Source organism: Hyperolius riggenbachi, chromosome 1, assembly GCF_040937935.1.
Source record: "Hyperolius riggenbachi isolate aHypRig1 chromosome 1, aHypRig1.pri, whole genome shotgun sequence".
Taxonomy (NCBI): domain Eukaryota; kingdom Metazoa; phylum Chordata; class Amphibia; order Anura; family Hyperoliidae; genus Hyperolius; species Hyperolius riggenbachi.
Genome location: NC_090646.1, coordinates 189,947,557 through 189,970,481, shown reverse-complemented (window position 1 = coordinate 189,970,481; position 22,925 = coordinate 189,947,557). Strand labels below are relative to the sequence as shown.

The following is a 22,925-nucleotide window of genomic DNA, read 5'->3' as shown; positions in this document are numbered from 1 at the left end:
ACTATTCCACTTAACATATGTAGCAATTTTGATGATGATAGCATGGCTTTGCTTTGGCTTTAACTGTTAAAGTCACCGCAAAATTACACAAAACTACTAATCAATTGAATTTCAAAATAGTTTTTACACGGGCTATACTTGCAAAATGTTACATGAAATTTTGCGCACTCGTAATTAGCAGATTATAATTATCACTATGTCCATGGTATGAGTGTAAGCAGTCATTAGTGAGTCATCCTCATTAAATGTTGGTATTGCTGTTCCAAGTATGTATACTTATTACCAGTACTGTGCACCACTTTTTATTTTAAATCCATATTGCCCTTGTTTGTCCTTGTACGTTGCTTGTAAAACATTTATGTATACAGCACGGCACTAGATAAAATATTATTAATAATTATATTAATAGTAATCAGGATGACATACAGGCAATTGGCATTTTTCGAAAGAGATGCTCTTTACGACATTGAAATGTAGTGCTGCATGTATAATTTAATGTAAGTTGTGATCATTAACATTCCCAGAATACTTATTTTTGTTTAACAGTGTCTACAAATACATTTAAACTGGAATAAACGGGAGGAAAAAGAATTCAGCCCACAGGTATGTTCCATTTTGATGACGGTCATAAAAACAATACTACAGTAAAATAATCATTAGGTGAACCTTATTAAGCTGTAATGATTTCCTCAGCAGACTCTTTATCAGAAAGCACTTGCTCAGTAAGTATGGCTTCAGAGCTATTTAAATTACATGTGGGGTTATCTTCATCTTCTAAACTTGTTGTTGAATCAGCTGCTAGAGCGTGAAGGCTGTCTGCATGGAAACAATGAAATAGTTTTGTTAGTAAAATAAATATTTTTTTTAACTAAAATTAATTTTGCTAAGTGATCAGCACAGAAAACAAAGTGTACCCAAGGAAAAAAAACAACAATTATCTAAGAAGAGAGATTTTGTAGAGATTTCCCATCTCCTCCTGGCCTCCACCATTGCCGCGGAGCGGACCTCTGGAACATTTCCGACAAGGGCTTGTTGGAAATGTGATCACAACTGTGCTCCTCTTCATGCACCAGTGTGGCCTACTGCACCTGCATGAGTACGGCTGCACCTACGCAGTTAGTTGTTGTTCTTAGATAATTGCAAGGTATGCAATTATCTAAGAAGAGAGATTTTGTAGAGATTTCCCATCTCCTCCTGGCCCCCATCATTGCCGCGAGCGGCCCTCTGGAACATTTCCGACAAGGGCTTGTTGGAAATGTGATCACAACTGTGCTCCTCTTCATGCACCAGTGTGGCCTACTGCACCTGCATGAGAACGGCTGCACCTACGCAGTTAGTTGGTGCAGCTTGTGCACCAGCGGTTCCGTGCTACTGCACCAGGCATGGCCGTACTCATGTGGACACAGTACGGCTGCTCTTGTACACGAAAAAAAACAAGGCTGAGAACTTCCAGAGGGTCCCGGGCAGCGGTGGTAGGGTTAAGGAAGACATGGCAAATCTCTGGAGGATTCAGACGCTTCCCTCTACCTAGGTAAGTATCTGTTTTTTTGGTTTAGGTTTGACTCGGGTTTATTTTAAATATTAAAAGAGTAGATTTTATTTTAAAAATAGATTTATGACACTGCTCTTAATAGCACAGGGACAGAGCTGAGAATGGGTATTGGTTTGGTACCATATTATCTGAACGAGAAATCTATCTTTTGTTTATTCCAAAATGCTGGTTTCTCCAATGAACTGAAAGAAAATTAAGTACTCGGTTTGATTTCTGAGCACCAGCTCACAATTCTACATTTTAAAATGCACATTTTGAGATGTGTACACACATCTTCAGCTTCAGGACTGTTGTTCACAGGGGTTGGGGACTCCATCCCTCGGGTGACAATATGGGGCCTCAGTCTCAGGGATCTCTCAGTGACGCATCAGGGGAGGTTTAAGGGCCATCGTACAAATGCTAGATTCTCGGTACAAGTGGCTCCAACTGGCCGCTTTGGCTGAGAACCATGCAGGGTGTGTAAAAAATATTTACATATGCTCTTTAAATGTTTAACTTGAAAACAATGATTCATGGAACACAATAAAGCACACAAGTTTGAACGTGTCCTAACATTATCTCCTTTATGTGACTCATTACATGGCAAAACTTCTAAAAAAGAACTACAACAGCACGCATGCATATTGTACTTCCCAAAGACTGGCAAATGTTTGGATATTTTTTTACATCATAAACAATGATTACTTGACGCCCTTCCTCGAGTTTTAACTTTAGCTTACTTTTTTAATTTTAACGTATTTTGTATTTCTTACAGTATGCAAGCATAAAGGAAGAGGGGAAGTGATAATATTTGTATGTCAAAAACTTTCATTGCTTGATGATGTAGTAAAATGTAGGTAACATCACACAATGCAGTAGGGCTAAAACATCTCTCCCTCTACTTAATATTATTACAGTCACCATTCCCCATCTGCTTCAATAGGTAAGCCACTGTGGGTGCTGCAGGAGACAGGAGGGTAGCCACTGGGGGAGGGAAAAATCACTGTGGGTGCTGGGGGAGGAATAGGTCAGTCTGGGTGACGGGGTAGGCAGGATCACTGCTAGAGCTGGGGAGGAAGAGGTCACTGTGTGTGCTAGGTGGAGGGAGAGGTCACTGTGGGTGCTGGGGAAGGGAGAGGTCACTGTGGGTGCTAGGTGGAGTGAGAGGTCACTGTGGGTGCTGGGTAAGAGAGAGGTCACTGTGGGTGCTAGGTGGAGTGAGAGGTCACTGTGGGTGCTGGGTAAGAGAGAGGTCACTGTGTGTACTAGGTGAAGGGAGAGGTCACTGTGGGTACTGGGTAGGGAGAGGTCAGTATGGGTCCTAGGTGGAGGGAGAGGTCACTGTGAGTGCTAGGGGAGGGAGTGCTAGGGGAGGGAGTGGTCACTGGGTACTAGGTGGAGGGAGAGGTCACTATGGGTGCTGGGGGAGGTAGAGGTCAGTATGGGTCCTAGGTCGAGGTAGAGGTCAGTATGCCACACTAGGATTCCTGTCTGGGCCTCTTCACTTGAAAGTGTCCCAGGCGGGGGCGGAGCTTCACGCGGGTGGGCGGGGCTTGTCACGGTCGGGGGCGGAGCTTATTTTCCACGCAAGAGGGGCCTTTTTTTGAAGATTTTAAAAAGGGGAGTACCTGGGCACCCAGAGCACCCCCCCCTGTGCACGTGCCTGCCACACAATTATAAGCTCTAAGTAGAGATGACTCGAACCTCCAATTTTAGGTTCGCGAACGTCGAACGCGAACTTCCGCAAAAGTTCAGTTCGCGCGAACTTTCGTGAACCGCAATAGACTTCAATGGGGAGGCGAACTTTGAAAACTAGAAACAATTATGCTGGCCACAAAAGTGATGGAAAAGATGTGTCAAGAGGTCTAACACCTGGAGCGGGGCATGGGAGAGTGGGATACATGCCAAAAGTCCAGGGGAAAAATCTGGATTTTACGCACAGCAGCGTTTAAGGGCAGAAATCACATTTTATTGCTAAATTGGAGGCCTAAAGTGCTTTAAAACATCTTGCATATGTATACATTAATCAGGTAGTGTAATTAGTGTTCTGCTTCACACTGACAGACCAAACTCACTGTGTAACGCACCGCAAACAGCTGTTTGTGTAGTGACAGCTGTGCTAGACTAGTGCGCACCATGGCGAGAGTGCAGGCCATGGCGGTTTTCACGCCCATATGGTCGCCGGGCTGTGGTAGCTTAATGACAGAACAACAGTGACTGTCCAGCTGATCGAATTTGGTCTGTCCTCAATGAAGCAACAACCTTATTATCTTGGGTGTGCCCCCCCCCGACACACTCTTATAGCCGGCAGTCATTGCTTCATTGTAATACGCAAGCCCCTTCACCGCGGCGAGGTAACGATCACGAAGGGGAATTGACACATGTTCATGCCTTTTGTTTTGTTGTTGCAGCCGCAGTGCAGCCAGAAAAATTAGGCAGCCATGTACAAGCACCAGAAAAATTATTATCAGCGGCCTTAAAAATTCAGGAATCCGCCTGGAGTCCTAGACCCTGTTGGTGGTGGCGGAGAAGGCAGTCAAGCGGCCTGCAGGCAGAGATGCTGTGTGGGGACTGGGGACCGACTTAGTCTTGAGGGAGGAAGTCACGCGGCGTGCAGGCAGAGATGCTCTGTGTGGGGACTGACTTAGTCTTCGGGCAGGCCTGACAGTGCTTTGCAGACCACGTGGTCAGATGAACCCTTGACCCAAAGCTGTGTGCCAGAGATGACACCACTTGCCTTTCAACATCACGGTACAGTTTGGGTATCACCTTTTTGAGAAATAATTGCGGCCTGGTATCTTCCACTGCGGTGTGTGGCTTTGCTTCTGTGTGCTGCTTTTCCTCAGGTGGTCTTCTCATTATAGTTTATGCTATGTCATCATGTGCCTTCGTAAGGAAGTTGTCCCTACGTGGGTTTTGGTCTTTCCACGGCTCAATTTTCGGTGGCAGAGAGTACAGATGGCATTGCTCTCATCTGAGGCAGACACACAAAAAAATGTCCACGCCGCTGAGCCCTGGGGTGATGGCACTTTGGTAGTGGCGGCCGACTGAGTGTTAAGTGGGGTGCCAGAATCAGAGCAGGAGGAGGAAGATATGTCACGGTTCCGTGCGGAAGCTGAGGAAGATGAGTTGTTCTGTGTTAAATAGTCCAGGGCCACACAAAATCACGACAGCACAACCTCGAACAGACCTTCCGGGTGGCCTGCCTCTGCCTGTTTTGCCCATATTGGGGGGATGAAGTGAAAGGTATGCACTGACTTGACTAATACAATGTGCGGTCACGTAGGTGCACTGAACAGGTATGCAGTGACTGGTATGAATACAATGTGCAGCTGTCACACACACAGGTACCGTGAACAGGTGCAGTGACTGGTATAAAACACTGCATGCTTCTGTCACGCAGCTGGAGTAAACATGAACAGGTATGCAGTGATTGGTATTACAAATGTGCAGCTGTCACACACACACAGGTACCGTGAACAGGTGCAGTGACTGTAAAAACAAGGAACACCAAGAGCCCCAATTGCGTAATATGTACTGGTAAATGGTTACTAGATAGAGTAAATATTAATACTCACAAACCAGGGTTACCATTAGGCAACCACTGTAAAGGCAGGTGGGGAGATTTTCCTGACCCCACTCAGGAATAAGAAGTCGCTCTCTGTAGATGAGAAAAAAGGGGGTTCAACCCTCCACCCAGGGTGGACTCAAGAGGTGCCTGGCTCTTCTACTGACCACATATGCTATTGCTCCATTGTTATTGCCTGATGAAGCGGGATTAAACCTGCAAAACGCGTTGCATATTTGGAGTTCATAAATAAAATATATTGACTGTCTTTACTACAGTCGTTGTGTGTCTACTTGGAGGAGGTAAGTCCACCACTACCTCCTCTATTTACCAAGAATTTGTTTTTTAAGCTCATTCAGCTTCCTTTTATCCTTTTGCCGCATGAACAGGTATGCAGTGATTGGTATTACAAATGTGCAACTGTCACACACACACAGGTACCGTGAACAGGTGCAGTGACTGGTATATAACACTGCGTGCTTCTGTCACGCAGGTGCAGTAAACATGAACAGGTATGCAGTGATTGGTATTACAAATGGGCAGCAGCCTGTTAGACATGTGCAGTGAAAAGGTAGGCACTGAATGTGCTGGGCCTGGCAGTGGCACAGTCGGAATTAGGAGGGGCCAAGGGCTAGCTGCAACTGACTGACGGAGCTTAGGAGGACCCACGCACGCTGCAAACAGGAACAAGCCGGGGATGCGCAGGAGGCGCCCGGAGCTACAACTGTGGATGTGTAACTATATGTGATTTTACAAGTGGATTTTATGTACGTACAATTTTATTGGGGCCTTTGGCGCTTTATTAAAAACAGTTTTACGCTATGAGAGGTGTTCTCACTGTATTTTATAGATGCTGCGGCATGGGATGTGATAGGCTTTGAACAAGACTTGCATCTGGTGAGCAGGGGAAAATGGGGGGAGTGTGTTATCCCCCTCTCCTACTTGGTGGTGGCCTCTGCACTTCAACTACCCCTTTTTTGAGCACAGGGGTGAGGTGGCTTAACGTAACTCGCTAGGAGGAATCCCCTCTTGTCTGTTTGTGTTTAAGGTGCAAGGATCCATGTAAGGAGACTCTGTTGGCGCTGCTATTATCGCTGGACTTGTATTTGGGATTTGACTCTCATCTATAGTGTGCTGCCTGGAGTTCATGGGACATTAAGGACATTGTGCGCAGTAACATCTGATAAGTAACTGACTGACAGGGCTGTATATGCAAGTGTCAGTGGGACACACAAAAAAACAAAACAAGAATAGATCACAAGAACAACATTAGCTTTCAAAAGAGCTGTTGAGGGGTGCTTTTTAGCAATAAGTATCAGCAAGGAGCAAGCTAACAAGCCTAACAAGAGCCTAACTAAGCTTTCCCTATGTCTCTGCAGCAACTCTCCCTTCTCTAATTACCGCAGCCACACGAGTGAGTAAAATGGCCGACGCTGCCTGCCTTTTATAAAGGGGGGAGGCTCCAGGAGGGAGTGTAGCCTGATTGGCTACCATGTGTCTGCTGACTGTGATGTAGAGGGTCAAAGTTGAGCATAATGATGTAGTATAGGGGGCGGGTCGAACTCGCATATAGTTCGCGGTTCACTGCGAACGCTAACCACTGAAGTTCACGCGAATCGGTTCGCCGGCAAACTGTTCTAGTTCTAAGAGTAATTTCAAAATAATTGTCTGACAGGGTTATCAGGTTTAGTTTAATTTTGCCATGGGAGCCACGTAGTGAGTTCTACAGGCTTCCTGCGCAAGATGCTAGTTTATATTAGGGAGCTTTATGTGCAAATTACAATGATTGCAATTCTATTGGCATGATGGCAAAGGTTTCTGATTGAACTGAGTATTAAACTATTATGTAATATTTTTGCTTTCACACTAGCTGCTATAAACGAGTGGTGTGGAGGGTTGCCATTTTCACAAGGATGACATTACATTGAAGTCAAAGGCTGGCAGGATAACTAAATAGTCAATGAGGAGTTAGCAGATATGTTTTAATTGCATGTTTATGACAGACTGTAGTTTCACTTTAAGGAGCCTGCTTCATTCAGTTTTCTTTGCAATATTTGAGAATATGTTTCCAGGCAATGTGGCACTGTTATGACTTTTTAGCTTAGGTGCTCATACTGTCAGGTAAAATGGTATATCCAAGATTGTGGCTAATATTTAATGTTTTCTTGTTTTCTTTACATCTATTTTTAATTCTAAACCTACTAAAACACTAGTTTAACATTAGCTTTAACATTCAACATAAATAACCTACTGTTTATTTGCAGCCATTTTAAAGATAGTTGCCCTTTAACATACAGTATTTTCTATGTGTAAGTAAATGCATTTGAACACTATTACAGCATACATTATGTTTCCTCTAGTCCATTCTCTTCAAGGACGTAGTTATATTGGGAATTAAGATTACAAGCATTAGTGTAGTCTGCAGAGGATTCCTTCTTAAGCCTTTGCCTATCTGAATGATATGTTCCTGTAAAAGGCTGAGGTTATTACTTTTGAATAGTTATCACAAAGGCTGATTATGTTCGTATATCATTTAACCAGACCCTTCAGGCTACCATTCCATTAGCTATGCAAGCAAAGCACAATCAGAACCTGAACACAGGTTCTACATTAACCTAGGTAAAACTATCGAAAAAGGTAATTTGTATAAAACTAAGCTGATAACAGATTATATTGGATGTACATTGGATTTTATTTCACATTAAGCATATGGCTTGTTATACAAGATTTTTCTACTTTTAGCAAAAATTGTAGTAGTCACCTTCCATAAAGAAGACAAAGTTAGTGCTAAGTTAGTGGCCTATTATACTGTTACCATTAATATACAGAGCGCACACAAATGCACGCACACACATATAAAAAAACAAAACTTGTTCAGTCCAAAACAGCTCATACATGAGAACCTAGTATCTAAATAATACACAACTACACAGGCCACTGTTCTGTTTCTCATATTATTAACCCATTCGCGTTCCGTCGTTTTCACTTGAGAAATGTTCACCTCCCATTCATTAGCCTATAACTTTATCACTACTTATCACAATGAACTGATCTATATCTTGTTTTTTCCGCCACCAATTAGGCTTTCTTTGGGGGGTACATTTTGCTAAGAGCCACTTTACTGTAAAGAAGAATAAGAAAAAACAGAACAAATCATTATTTCTCAGTTTTCAGCCATTATAGTTTTAAAATAATACATGCCTCCATAATTAAAACTCACGTATTGTATTTGCTCATATGTCCCGGTTATTACACCGTTAAAATTATGTCCCTATCACAAGGTATGGCGACAATATTTTATTTGGAAATAAAGGTGCATTTTTTCCGTTTTGCCTCTATCACTATTTACAAGTTTAAAATAAAAAAATATAGAGATATTTCATCTTTACATTGATATTTAAAAAGTTTAGACCCTTAGGTAAATATTTACATGTTTTTTTTTTTTATTGTAATGGTTTTTTTTTTTATATTAAACATTTTATTTGGGTATTTTTGGGAGGGTGGGATGTAAACTATAGTTTTATAATGTAATTGTGTGTTGTTTTTAATTTTTTTAACTTTTAGTTGTAGTTTTACTTTTTGGCCACAAGATGGCGGCCATGAGTTTGTTTACATGACGTCACTCTAAGTGTAACACACGCTTAGAGTGACGCAGAGGGGAGGCAACGGCCAGAAAAAGCACAGCTTCCGAGAGAAGCTGTCGCTTTTTCAGCGGGGGAGAGGAATCAGTGATCAGGCATCATAGCCCGATACATTGATTCCATGGCTACCGAATCCGCGGCCGGGAGTGCGCGTGCACGCGCGCGATCGGCCGCGGGAAATGGTTCCTGGACGTAGAAACTACGTCCAGGAACCAAAATAGGTTAATCAAACTTTAACTGCTAAATGACCGCTCCACGCCAATTGGTGTGAGCTGAGCGAAAGCCCAAGGACCACTCCATGCCAACTGGTGTGAAGTTGTAGGGGCGGAGATAGCAGGGGATCGTGCGTGCTAATGCCCGTGCATTCCCACTTAAATGACAGAGCTCCACTCTGTCATCGGCCTCCCAGCGGTGATCACCGCTAGGAGACGGTTAAATGGCGAAACCGCCATCTAATAACACTGTACAGTGCTGCGATCTAAGGCAGCGCTGTACTGGGGACAGTTGTGTGACACGGCTGTCCCCCTCTGTGGCAAGACAGCGATCCGCTGTCATTAGCTGAAGCTTATGACAGCCCATCACACTGATTGGCTGGCGGGGGAGGGGAGGTTTAAAAAATAATAATAAAATGTATACCGTATTTATTAAAAAAATAAACAAATAAATATTTATTAAAAAAAACAGACAAACAAGTGGGGGCATCAGACCTACCCAGCAATATTCGCCCCATAATTTGTCATATTATATTCAGTGCTTTACACATGATATTAATAAATTGGAAATCTACTGAGGAATTTCAACAAGCTCACCTATTAGCGCATACTAAGTTGAATATTTCAATGGAACAAAAAATAAGGAATAGATTAGGTATTGAAAGTGGGGATGATGTGATACCTGATGCTTGGTGTTAAAAATCTCTCATAATAGTGTATTGGACTCCCTGCCATAATGGTCCCCAACGAACTAATTTATGAAAACATCACTTGTATACTTCCTGGACAATAGTCATCTGAAATCTGCGCTATAAGACATGCGTTCAAGTTAACAGTAGCTCAAGTTAAATAGTAGCTCATTGTTATAAAGCGGTTTCTGTTGCTTTTTATTTTCCTTAGCAATCTGGTCACTCCATTAGTAATTAAAGCACAATGTATTAATGTATATGGTCTCAGGTTATGCATATTCTCTGATGGGGGCCAACTGGATCTGTCAGAGATGTACTATGTGGTAGGACTCTTTCTGGTTACCTTTCAGGTCTTGTAAATACCAGCTAGGAGACTACTTTAGAGATGCACAGACTATTACTAGGAGGTGATGTAGTACAATGATATATTACAATACATGTTAATATTCTAGTATGCACAAGTATTTACTGCATAATGGATGTAACCGTTATTTTATATATGCTTGTTAAAAGTTATATTTCAATTATAAAGAGTTTGATGGGAAAAAAAAACAGACAAACACCCCATGAGCAATGAAAGCCCACCAACAGATAGCTCTGTTGGTGGGCAGAAAAAAAAAGGGGGGGGGGAATCACTTGTGTGCTGAGTTGTGCAGCCCTGCAGCGAGGACTTAAAGCTGCAGTGGCCTATTTTGTAAAAAATGGCCTGGTCACTAGGGGTGTTTAAGACCGCGATCCTCAAGAGGTTAAATTAGAAGTTTCTGAATTAGCCACGGCTCATTTTCATAATTGCTGTAAAATTGTATTTACAATTTTCAATAAAAATAAATTATAATATAAACTTACAGAGCCTGATTTACTAAGTAAAATAGATGACAAGCATATTGTTTAAATTCGCATTGTAGCGTAATCAGTCACATGACTGGCATGGTGGCATAGTTGATAGCACTTTTGCCTTGCAGCACTTGGGACTTAGGTTTGAATCTTTATGTTCTCCCCATGTTTGTGTGAGTGTCCTCTGGGTACTTTAATCCAAATACATAATGGTACATTAATGTAGTTGCCCCTCAAAATAATGTCTATAGTGATGACATTAGACAATAACTATCAAGAGGATCAGATTGCAAGCTCCTCTGATAAGTTAGTAGCTTGACTTGTTCTCATCCTTACCATCCACCACTGGAAACATTGAATTATTCATTCTTTTTACATTTTGAGAATGCACAAGTTGTCTCCCTTCATCCTACATCCTACCCATAAAATGACCTGGTACTGAGGCATCTCTGCAGGCTGCCATATTTTTTTCCTTTTAAACAATGCCAACTGCTGATCTACTGCCTCCAATACGTTAGGCTGCTAATCGAAAATATGAATGTAGATCAGGAACTCAAGTACAAAAGTTTGACCACACTGACTGCTTGCTTGTTTCTGGGGTGTGATTCAGACAATACTGAACCCAAAGACATCTGCAGGACAGCAAGGCAACTAGAATTGTGTAAAGAGAAATACATAGGCCATCCTCCATATTCCTCTAACTACAGTGTTACTTTAAAAGAAAACTAAACTGTTGACCATAAAATCCTGCTTAACAGACTGCAGAAGTACTGTGGCATCAGTGGATCAGTCCTCCAGTGGTTCAGATCATTCCTGTCTGACAGAACACAGAGAGTATCCCTAGGTCCTATAATGTCCAAACCTGCACCTCTACAATTCGGAGTGCCACAAGGATCAATCCTATCCCCTCTGCTGTTTGCAATCTACATGTTGCCACTTGGTACACTTATCCAACGACATGGCCTGATGTACCACTGCTACGCCGATGACACAAAGCTATACCTGTCCTTCAAACCTGGTGGAACATACCCTACCCCAAAAATAAACTCTTGCTTAGCTGAGCTACAGGCATGGATGAATGATAACTGGTTGAAACTGAATGCTGACAAAACTGAGGTCCTGTTTGTCCAAAGCCAGCACTCGCCATCAAAACAGCTCTATCCTAAAGCAACACCAATCAGGATTGGGAATTCAGACATAAACAGCTCCAACCTTGTGCGCAGCCTTGGCGTACTAATCGATGGGGAATTGAGTTTCAGAAACCAAATTTCATCTGTAGTTAAATCTTCCTTCTTTTATTTGAAGAACATTGCAAAGATTAAACATCTGATTCCCCCAGAGGATCTTCCAACCCTAGTCCACGCCTTCATCACATCACGGCTGGACTACTGCAATGCCCTTTATGCTGGCCTCCCCAAAAAGGACCTGCGTCGCCTGCAATTAGTGCAGAATGCTGCTGCCAGATTGCTAACAAGCCAGCCTCGCCACTGTCACATTACACCGATCCTTCGCTCACTGCACTGGCTACCAGTAGAATGGAGAATATATATTCTATAAACTTGGTCACTCCCAGAGTGCACCTCAAAAAATCTGGAGATAGAGCCTTCTGTCATGCTGCCCTATTCTTTGGAACTCCCTGCCACACCCAGTAAAGACAGCACCACCCCTGGAGCTATTCAAATCCAGACTGAAAAGCCACCTGTTTAGCCTGGCATTTCCAGGCTTATAAAATTCTTCCTCTGTACCACGATGGTCGGAGCCATGCTTATGCGCTTTGAGTCCCATGGGAGAAAAGCGCTTTACAATTGTTATTTGTTGTTGTTGTAAACTGAGAGCATATGAAAGGAGTTACTAAACATGCCACTTGCCTCACGGTTGTCCTAATCCTTTGATCCAAACAAGTATGCATATCAGGTGTTCTGACTGCACTGGTTGTTTCAGGGTAAAAAAGGAAATATAAATGGGAGCCTCTATATGTGTTTCAGGTCAGTTTTTCTCCTAAAAGAAAATTTATCTTACAAAAATATACATTTATTTTACTTAACTCTTAAGTAATCACCAGTTTACTGTCATATGACAGTAGTTTAGTACCAACTTATATATGTACAAAACTGTAGCCAGACCTGCTACATTCATAATCTTAAACACAATAGGGAAAAGACCCACTTCTGCCACAGATCACCATGTTAGAAATTAGCACTGAATTTCAACAGTCTGGTTGCAGGGAGAATTAACTCACCTGGATGGTAAACATTTACTCCATGCAAATTAATAGAGTGTTTCATTGGCAGTTTGGCATAGTTATAAAAATAGTAGTAGCAATAAGGTATTGTATCGTGTTAGCCATCAGTAAAAGCAAGAAGTTTTAAATCAGGATGATATCATTTATTGGCTAACTAAAAATGAATAAAAATAAGCAAGCTTTCGGCCTTTCAGCATTCGTCGGGCTTATATCCTGTTGGTTTGCAGGCTGGTGGTACAGACAGCTATATACATGCAACATCAAAAGGGAAAACAGATATTTTTTTCAAGCATAAATACATGTCATTAAAAAGCCTTAATTCAAACAGACCATCTAAATGGGGTTAGAGGTTGTTAGCTAAGATAAGGATCCTTGTTTACTCCCTGCTCACAGACCTGGGATTAGGATTGACCCAGAGGTATCGTAAATTCTTAGTTCACAAGTTCAGCTAGAATGGCTGAGAAAGTTCAATTATCATCAGCCTCATACCAATATAAAAAGTTGTTGTCTTTATTCAAACCCTTCTCCACAGCTTTGAACCAATTTATAAATTTTGTTTCTGCTATTAATCGATTAATAGCAGAAACAAAATTTATAAATTGCTACAAAAACCTGGACAGTGGCATGGCAGAGGGGGATATGTTCGTCCAAAAATATGTATTTTTTATGTGTAAATACCAAAAATCACATATAGTTTCAAGATTTTTCAAATAAACGTCTTTAGAAGGGACGCCATGTGTACCTGCCCAAAAATTTTAAATTGGACAATTACCTGCCTAAAACATTGTACTTGCAGTGACACTGGAGTTGTGAAAAATTGGGAATTACCTGCCAAAGAAATACAGTATTTGAATTTAAGCCTGTGTGAGACTGAGGCCCTAAAAATTGGGCAATTACCTGCCAAATAAATGTTTTGAAGGCCTCAGATTCAATCAGCTGCTATGGTATAATCTGGTGGGCTAGCAGTTCTGACAAGCCAGCTGTCAGAGGTTGGGAAAGGGGGTTACCTGGTGACACAATTTTTTCCTCCTTCAAGCAAACAGGGATGGAACGCTGACTCTGTGGCCATGAGCAAGAGTGGAGGACAACTGGGAACTAGGGAGAGGAGGAGGGGGGAAGGTGGACCACAAGGAGGCTGGCTTCTTTCTTTAAGGGCTACCTGCCACAGGGCTTCATGATGGGACTCCAGTTGCCTTCTCAGCAAAGCTGTTCCTACGTGGGTGCTGGTCTTTACACAACTTATTTGCTGGTGACACAGGATGCAAATGGATTTTGAACAGTCAGCAGCACAAACAGAAGTATTTACATACTAATGAGCGTTGATGAACTGGTCTAGTACTGCTAGACGTCACCAGGGCACGGTGCCTAGCTGATCCCAAGTGATGGCACACTCTGCTGTTTTCCTACTGTCCCCTGTGACCTCTCCCTGCTTCCTACCCTTTTTCTCCCTCTCCAAGGCTTGCCTTCTCCCCCGAACTCTCCTCCTCCTGTTCCTCTGTTGTGGGCCCCCTTAACACATTGATCACCACATCATCATCACCCTTATTGCTTAAAGTTTCAAGCTCACAGTAGGCTGCAGCAGCAGGGACATTACATCTTGTGGTGACCCGGGGACTGTCATTTGAGTGTCTGCCATCATCATTACCCTTATTGCTTAAAGTTTCAAGCTCACAGTAGGCTGCAGCAGCAGGCACATTACATCTTGTGGTGACCTGGGGACTGTCATGTGAGTGTCTGCCTTTCTCCTCTTCTTCATCCGATACCATCGCTTGTGCGTCACTTCTGTACATCATTGCCTGGGGAAACAGCACCTTTGTGCAATCTGAATAATTTGCAGGGGCTGCTGTGGTGGTGGAGGTGGTGTTGCAGTTAACCACAGCAGAGGAGGATGAGGAGGAGGGTGCAGAAACATTGGCAGCAGAGGAGGAAGAACAGATGGAATGCTGAGTGATAAAGTTAACCACCTCTTGTGCATTTTGGGAATTAATAGGTTTCTTCTTCTGAATAAAATACCATATGCCATGATCACAGGATGACGCACCACCATGACCCCAGTACCTTTATGCTTTGGCCTGCCTCTGCATTGTGTCAAAAATGTCAGACAATAAATTACTTTTGCACAGTGACGGCGGGCTATAACAGTGACGCAGCCACACACTACACTGTATATAATCCGATAATATTCCTAACATTTGTATAGCGCTTTTCTCCTGTCGGACTCAAAGCGCTCAAGAGCTGCAGCCACTGGGACGCGCTCAAGAGGCCACCCTGCAGTGTTATAGAGTCTTGCCTTGTACTCCTTACTGAATAGGTACAGACCCTAGCCAGGATTTAAACCCTGGTCTCCCATGTCAAAGGTAGTGCCCTTAACCAGTACATTGTCCAGCCACTACTACACTATCCAGCCACTGGGGGTGTTGTGTTGCTATAACACACCACACCACAAAAAAAGCAACAATAAATTATAAGTACAGCAGGGTTAATGTCCCTGTCAATCCGCAAGAGGACTTTTGTGGTCAGGAAGAGTCCTCAAAAGGATTATTGGAGGGTCCCTAGCTGGTGAACTGCAAGTAGCAGGGCACCTAGGAAACAGCTACACAGTGCAATATTACAACTCAGCTTATATCTCACTGTCCCTCTATCTGTAACAGCAGCAACTTTCTCCACACTGACTACTGCAAAATAAAAATCACAGGTGGGGTGGGGGGTTTGGGGGGGGGGGGGGGTGCTGGGTAGTGATCACGTCTGATTGGCCATCCTGTTCAACCTGAATTCAAAGTGAAAAATGGGCACTATGGGAAAGTATAGGGCGATACCCGCAAGCACACAAGTAGAGCACGTTTGCTGGTGAACATTCTCTTCCATCCCTACTGGTGAATAGGATTTCAAAAATATTATTCCACATGGTATGCACCACTATGAAAATGACGAACGCTATGAACTACCTATTACATGATGATCAGGTCCAATGGCCTCTGAAGAAATGCATGTGACCATATGGAAATTACAGTACCGGTAGAAGAAAGTCATTTGCAAATGATCACGTAACAACTGACTTCTATTGTTCAGTTGTAGTGCCTACATCAGGGTTCCTCTCACTCCTCATCTCCATAGAATAGAACAGGCTTTCAAACTGTTTATCCAAACAAAGGATGTTCTCAGAATCTACTTAGAAACATATTACATCATACAAAAGTGGGGCAGTTGCTCAAAGCAAACAATCAAAATCCTGGATCTGGGCATCTGCTCTGCTTTGCACCAGATGCTCCGGTTTACCTGAATCTGCCCCCCCCCCCCTCCTTCTGTGCCAGTTCCCGTCACCTATGCAGCAAATGTACCCTTCCATTTCCTATGCCAAAAGACTATCTCGCAGAGATTATTGTACAAGATACAGAGGCGCCAAAAGAATAAAAGGTAATTAAATGAACTTAAAAAACCAACTGGTTAAACAGAGGAGGCAGCGGTGGTCTTACCCCCTCCAAACAGACACAAGCAAGGACTGCGATTCAGACAGTCAACAATTTATTCGGAACTCCAAAAAACAATGCAACGCGTTTCACGGGCCATACATCCCGCTTCCTCAGGCAAAATACAGTAGGAGTCACAGCATCTGTATTATATCAGCGAGCTCGGCGCCTCTGTCTCAGATATAATACAGATGCTGTGACTCCTACTGTATTTTGCCTGAGGAAGCGGGATGTATGGCCCGTGAAACGCGTTGCATTGTTTTTTGGAGTTCCGAATAAATTGTTGACTGTCTGAATCGCAGTCCTTGCCTGTGTCTGTTTGGAGGGGGTAAGACCACCGCTGCCTCCTCTGTTTAACCAGTTGGTTTTTTAAGTTCATTTAATTACCTTTTATTCTTTTGGCGCCTCTGTATCTTGTACACTACATTGAGTCCACCCTGGGTGGAGGGTTGTTACCCTATCTTCCTGTCTACAGAGAGCGACTTTTTTTTTTCCTGAGTGGGGTCAGGATTGTTCTCCCCACCTGCCTATACAGTGGTTGCCTATTGGTAACCCTGGTTTGTGAGTATAATTTTAACTTCTCATTTATTTTGTTGTCCCCAAGACGAATTACACTATTGGGGCTCTTGGTGTCCCTCTGCTTTATTTTCTTTCAAGTTCGCAGAGATTATTGGCTCGCAGAATAGCTATCCCATCCTCCCTATCTACTACTGAAACTTCAGGCTTCTGCTATGCTGGCCTGATGAGTCTTCTTATTCTATGGGGACACTGCACAATAACACAAACTTCACAGGCTTTATATACAGTCTTATTGTACTGAGAGAGATGTATTCATTTTCATTTTAAAGCTTCTGTTATTGAAGCTACAACCTTACAGCAGCCACCATACAGTAGAATAAAGCTTCTCAGTGGAGAAATTGCTGCACCATGACCTGTGTGTTATCTAGGCTGAGGGATCCAACTTTTGAATTCAGTCTACTTGACAGCTGTTTGTGATCTTATATTCAAAGACAGAGCATTCCTTTTCTTCCACATCTATCTGGGAGACAGAGACTCTCTTCACAGCACAAGAACTGAGCTTGTCTTGGAGTTGATGAGGTGCTGCATTATGTTGTGTATTTCATTGTGTGGTGGAAAGTCTTGAAAAATCAATGCTGCTTACAACTGTGTTCTGAACTTGTCGCTTTGATAGGAATTAACCCATGCTCCTGCTGTATATAGGTCAACTTTAGATGATCAAGTAGGCATTAACCCTTCTTAGTGACTTCACAGTACATTCACTTTAGGAAAAACAAATACACATCATGATCCTTTCCAGTTATCATCAGCATTGCTTGTTCACGCTTATTAATGGCCTGGAAGTATACAGGCACTTTCCCTCTTCTGCAATTAAAACATGAGAGGTGACATGATTTCAGTACTTAGAGCATGTCAGTTTTGGCTCTTATAACTTGGTGTGTAATTTTCACAATAGTGATCATAATTAAAATGTTGTGGGTTATCTTGATTTTTCTTAATTTTTGCAAGTATTGCGAAATTACATTCATGAAATAAACTTAAAGAGGCTCTGTAACTTTAAAAAGTGCCCCTGGGGGGTACTTACCTCAGGAGGGGGAAGACTATGGATCCTAATGAGGCTTCCCTTGTCCTCCTCCTTCCTACGGTGGTCTCACTGTGCTCCTCCTAAGCCACAGCTGACAATTTGTGAGGCTGTGGCTGTCTGTGGCGCAGATGCAGTAGCGCCTGCAACATTTACCTTTCAGGCTCCAGCACAGGCGCAGTAGCTGCCCTTGGCTCGGGATCAGGCGCAAATAGCCGATCCCAGTCGGGTCCACTCTACTTTGCAGACACAAGTCCACTGCACAGTACAGCAGACGCGACTGGGATCAGCTATTTCCACCTAATTCCGAGCCAAGAGCTGCTACTGCGCCTGCACTGGAGCCTGGAAGGTAAATATTTACAAGGCTTCTGTACGGAGCGGCCAAGCGAGACCACCGTGGGACGGAGCAGGACGGGGGAAGCCTTGATAGGATCCAGAGGCTTCCCCCTCCCGAGGTAAGTACCCCCAGGGGCACTTTTTAAAGTTACAAATTTAACTCTCCGCTTTAAGGACAAACTGGACCCCACTAGCTTCTAGACTCCATGGCAACCACTATAGCTTCTATGGCTATTGCTACACTAGAATGTATTCATTGGCGCTGGGTATTGCTAATAGTTAGAATATCGGTAATTTATTTATTGCATTTATAAAGTAATATAGATACTAATAAAAAACAAATAGTATTGTTCCACCCCAAAGTCAAATATTATACAAAATCCAAATCATGCACGGGGCTTTTTATGAACAAATAGTCTTTTTTAATTCCTCTCAGTAAAAATTTCTTCAATATAAAGGACAGACATGTGGTTTTTTTTTCACTAGTCTTCACTAGTCTGCTGGCGTCCATGATATCGTCGTGGATTGGGCACTTTAGTCTTTTGACAGATCTCGGACTGATGTTTGTTAAAGGTCCAACTTTGATGTATATATATATATATATATATATATATATATATATATATATATATATACATATACTGTGTGCCTCTGAGGAAGTGGCCTTTGGCTGTGAAACACGTGTCAGGCAACCTGTATGCGATTTGGAAATCCGGAAAAAAAACCCACATGTCTGTCCTTTATATTGAAGAAATGTTTACTGAGAGGAATTAAAAAAGACTATTTGCTCATAAAAAGCCCTGTGCATGATTTGGATTTTGTATAATATTTGCATTTATAAAGTGCCAACATATTATGCAGTGCTGGACAATAGATGCAGCGCTGGACATTATGTTGTATTACTTATGTTCTACTATCAGCTTGCCTTTCACCTAACTTTAACCGCCCTACCAAAGCAAATCCCTATCTATACCCTAACACCTCTCCCCTAGCATAGCTCTAGTTATGTGCCCAACAACCCCCTCCCTAAGCATACCCCCATCTATTTGCCTCCCCCTACCCTAACCCTTCACACTAACCTACAGAGCTCAGCTATGTCATAGCCAAACCTTGGTACTGATATACAGAGCTTATCTATGTAGCAGCTAAGCCCTGGCAGCACATACCTGATATCCAAGCCGAGCCCTGCACTGCATGACTGACATTTGGCTACATTATAACCAAGCACCCGCTATTGAATTGCCAAGACATGCAAAATAAGCACCTGGCACCCCACAGCTACAAACTCATGCTGTGCCCCTTCCCTTGTAAATCATACATATTGTGCACATAAAGATTTGACATTCTTATTGACAAGATGTATTGCATTAGACTGATTTTCATGTATATCGAAACATTTTTAAATACTGTTATTCTGTACTGCATTGAGGATTAGCAAAGAAACAGCAGCCAAGCCCAGTATGGCTGTTCTGATGAGAGCTGTACTAGAACAACAATGACCTTACATGCTCTCCTAGATCTCCTGAGCTATAACGCTTCCCTGGAAATTCTTCTCCAGTGTTGGCAGTGATGCAGTCGCGGTGCCAGATGATTAACACATAAAAGCAAAGCAGTACAATCTGACACAGTCTCAAAGCAGGCACAGCTCTTTGTAATATCCGAGATCATTTGAAGCTGAATGAATTGATATGATCAGTGTTTTGTGAGGTTCTGTCCCTTAGCTAATGCATCTTATCAAGACACCATCTGACTGCATTGATTTTTGCATCGGAGAATCTATTTGCCTCTTTGTCGTTTGTTGTCATAAGAGCACTTGAACATCCTATTATTGGCCATTTTGATGCAAATCCCATAAATAAATATAATTGCCAAAAAATGAAAGGGAGGAGGGATGAAAAATCAATAGAGATCTGTCTAGATTTGCTGCAGCAGAATGAAGGCTTTGGACAGACTTGTCGAGGCAATACACAAACTAAGCCCTTATTTATATAACAGGTGCTAAGCAGGCTCAGTAGAAATCTCAAACCACGAGATGGTTTGCTGAAATACAATAAGATCTTCATAATAGCAATTCTATATACAGAATGCTCCTAAATGGCTCATTGATCAGGGACTTGAGGGGTTTCACTGAAACAGCACAAATTAAACCTGACAGCAAAAACTTAGGTTGAACTGAAACATCATAAAATAGCCGGCTGTACAGATAGATTTCCAGGTACTTTCTGAGCCTTCACCAGCTCACTCTCTAACTAACGCTATTTTCATCTGAACATTCCTAATACTGTTTTTGAATATTGACACCAAACTGCTTGTTTCAGTGTAAAGTAAAATCAGGATTATGCACCATAAAATCGGTCTGCTTTTCTGACTATGGTTTAGTTATGAAGAATAAATTTATCAGTGCTGCAATTTTTTTCTAAGTATTTAATAGCATATTATTTAAAATTGTTTGTAAAAAAAAAAGAGAAATCAAGAGCTCGCAATAGTGTAGCATCTTAGGAACAAAATTAATACAACCAAATAGATGTGGAATGATACAAAGATGGGCTGCCACCAAGACAGCCACTGTAAAGGTAGGTGGAGAGATTAGATCCAACCCCATTTGGTTTAAGAAGTCTCTCTCTGTAGACAGTACAGGTGGCCACACACTATACAATAAAATGAACTGATTTTACGGCAATTTGATAAATACGATTGATTTCAAAAGCTTTTTTTTTTATTTCCTATTTTTATTCGATATAAGGCGATCGGGAGTGGTGGATTTTTCTGATCAATTTTTCTGAAAATTTAATGGTGTAGGGTAGATTATCATCATCTTAACCACTTAAGGACCGCAGTGTTAAGCCCCCCTAGTGACCAGGCCATTTTTTACTAAATAGGCCACTGCAGCTTTAAGGCCAAGCTGCAGGGCCGCACAACGGAGCACACAAGTGATTAACCCCCCCTTTTTTTTCCCCCCACCAACAGAGCTTTCTGTTGGTGGGGGCTGATCCCTGCCAGCTTGTTTATTTATTTATATTTATTTATTTGGGTTTTTTTTTATAATAAATTCATACATTTTTTTAATTTATTTTATAAATGCACCGCCCTCCCTCCCTCCCCTCGCTAGCCAATCAGCCTATGACAGCGGATCGCCTTTGTGCCTCTGGAGGGGACAGCCGGGTGACATGGCTGTCCCCAGAAGTAGGAGAGGAATCGGCGCAGGAGACTTGGGCGCAGGATACAGCCTGTATGGCTTATCCTGCACCTGCACAAATTCCCATTTATTTTAAATACTATTTCCCCTCCAGGCCGCCATGGATGGTGGGGAATGAAATAATTTGGCTTCCAGCAATTGCTGGAGGCCAAATTATAGTGTTTTATAAGTAACTTCAGCTTCGTCTGCTGATGGTGCTGAAGTTACTCACTGCTGTTCCCAAGTCTCCTGCGCTGGAATGGCAGTGATCGGTCCCCAGTACAGCGCTACCTCAGATCGCAGCGCTATACAGTCTTATTAGATGGCAGTTTCGCCGTCTAACAGTCTCCGAGCGCTGGGAGACTGAAGGCAGAGCGGAGCTTCGTCATTCCAGCGGGGATGTTCGTCCATCGGCGCTCGTGATCTCCTGCAACCCCCCCTAGCACTTCACACCGATAAGCGTGCAGTGGACCTAGGGCTGTTGCCGCATTCACACCAATTGGAATGGAGCGGTCGGCAAGGGGTTAATATATACATTCAAGCAATTTTCTGGGAGTTGTGGGAAAATTGAACACGTGTGTGTGTGTGTGTGTGCGTGGTACATTGGACAGATTTTTCAAATGTTACAATCAATCATAAAAATTGATTGTAATCATTGAATTGAAAAGAAATAAAAAAAATTGTATGGCGTGTGGCCACCTTAACCTCCTTGCCGGTGTAAAAAATCCGGCAAGGAGGCAGCGCCGCACATTTTTTAAATTTTTTTTTTTTTTTAAATCATGTAGCGAGCCAAGGGCTTGCTACATGATAGCCGCTAAGCGGCGGCACCCCCCCACCCACTCCGATCGCCTTCGGCGATCAGAGTATGCAGGGAATACCGTTGAGAACGGGATTTCCTGCAGGGCTTCCCCGGTCGCCATGGCGACGGGGCGGGATGACGTCACTGACGTCATGGACGTCGGGACGTCATAGGGAATCCCGATCCGCCCCTCAACGCTGCCTGGCACTGATTGGCCAGGCAGCGCAGGGCTCTGAGGCAGGGGGGAGCGACTCGGCGTGGCGGATTGCGGCGGATCGGCGGCGAGCGGCGGCGATCGGAAGTTACAAGCAGCTAGCAAAGTGCTAGCTGCTTGTAACAAAAAAAAAATTATGCAAATCGGCCCAGCGGGGCCTGAGATATCCTCCTGCGCAGGTTACCCCGAGCTGAGCTCGGGATAACCGGCAAGGAGGTTAAAGGGAACCTGTGGTGAGAAGGATATGGAGGCTGCCTTATTTATTTTCTTTTAAACAATACCAGTTGCCTGGCAGTTCCCCTGATCCTGTGTCTCTAATACTTTTAGCTATAGACCCTGAACAAGCATGCAACAGATTAGGTACACTGACTCGGGTTTTACTGGATCAGCCATATGCTTGTTCCAGGGTTTTTACTCCGATACTACTTATGCCAGAAGATCAACAGTGCTGCCAGGCAACTGGCATTATTTACAAGGAAATAAAAATGGCAGCCTCCATATCTCTCTCACCTCAGGTTCCCTTTAAGATAGGAGCTAACACCCGTCCACCAAGGGTGGACATATGTGAGAATAATAGGACCAAACAGAGGCACCAGGAAGAATAAAATACACTAAAA

At 42.9% G+C, this 22,925-nt stretch overlaps 1 protein-coding gene across 3 annotated transcripts in view; it reads right to left on the bottom strand.

Moving 5' to 3' along the window:
* Positions 1-472: 472 nt before the first annotated feature.
* TTC29 (tetratricopeptide repeat domain 29) overlaps positions 473-22,925 on the bottom strand; it is a 326,460-nt gene continuing 304,007 nt past the window's right edge. For all 3 annotated transcript variants that reach the window (XM_068269689.1, XM_068269706.1, XM_068269697.1), the window contains one exon: positions 473-816. In XM_068269689.1, coding sequence (XP_068125790.1) covers positions 671-816 — 146 coding nt within the window. In that variant the 3' untranslated portion in view covers positions 473-670. The remainder of the gene's footprint in view (positions 817-22,925) is intronic.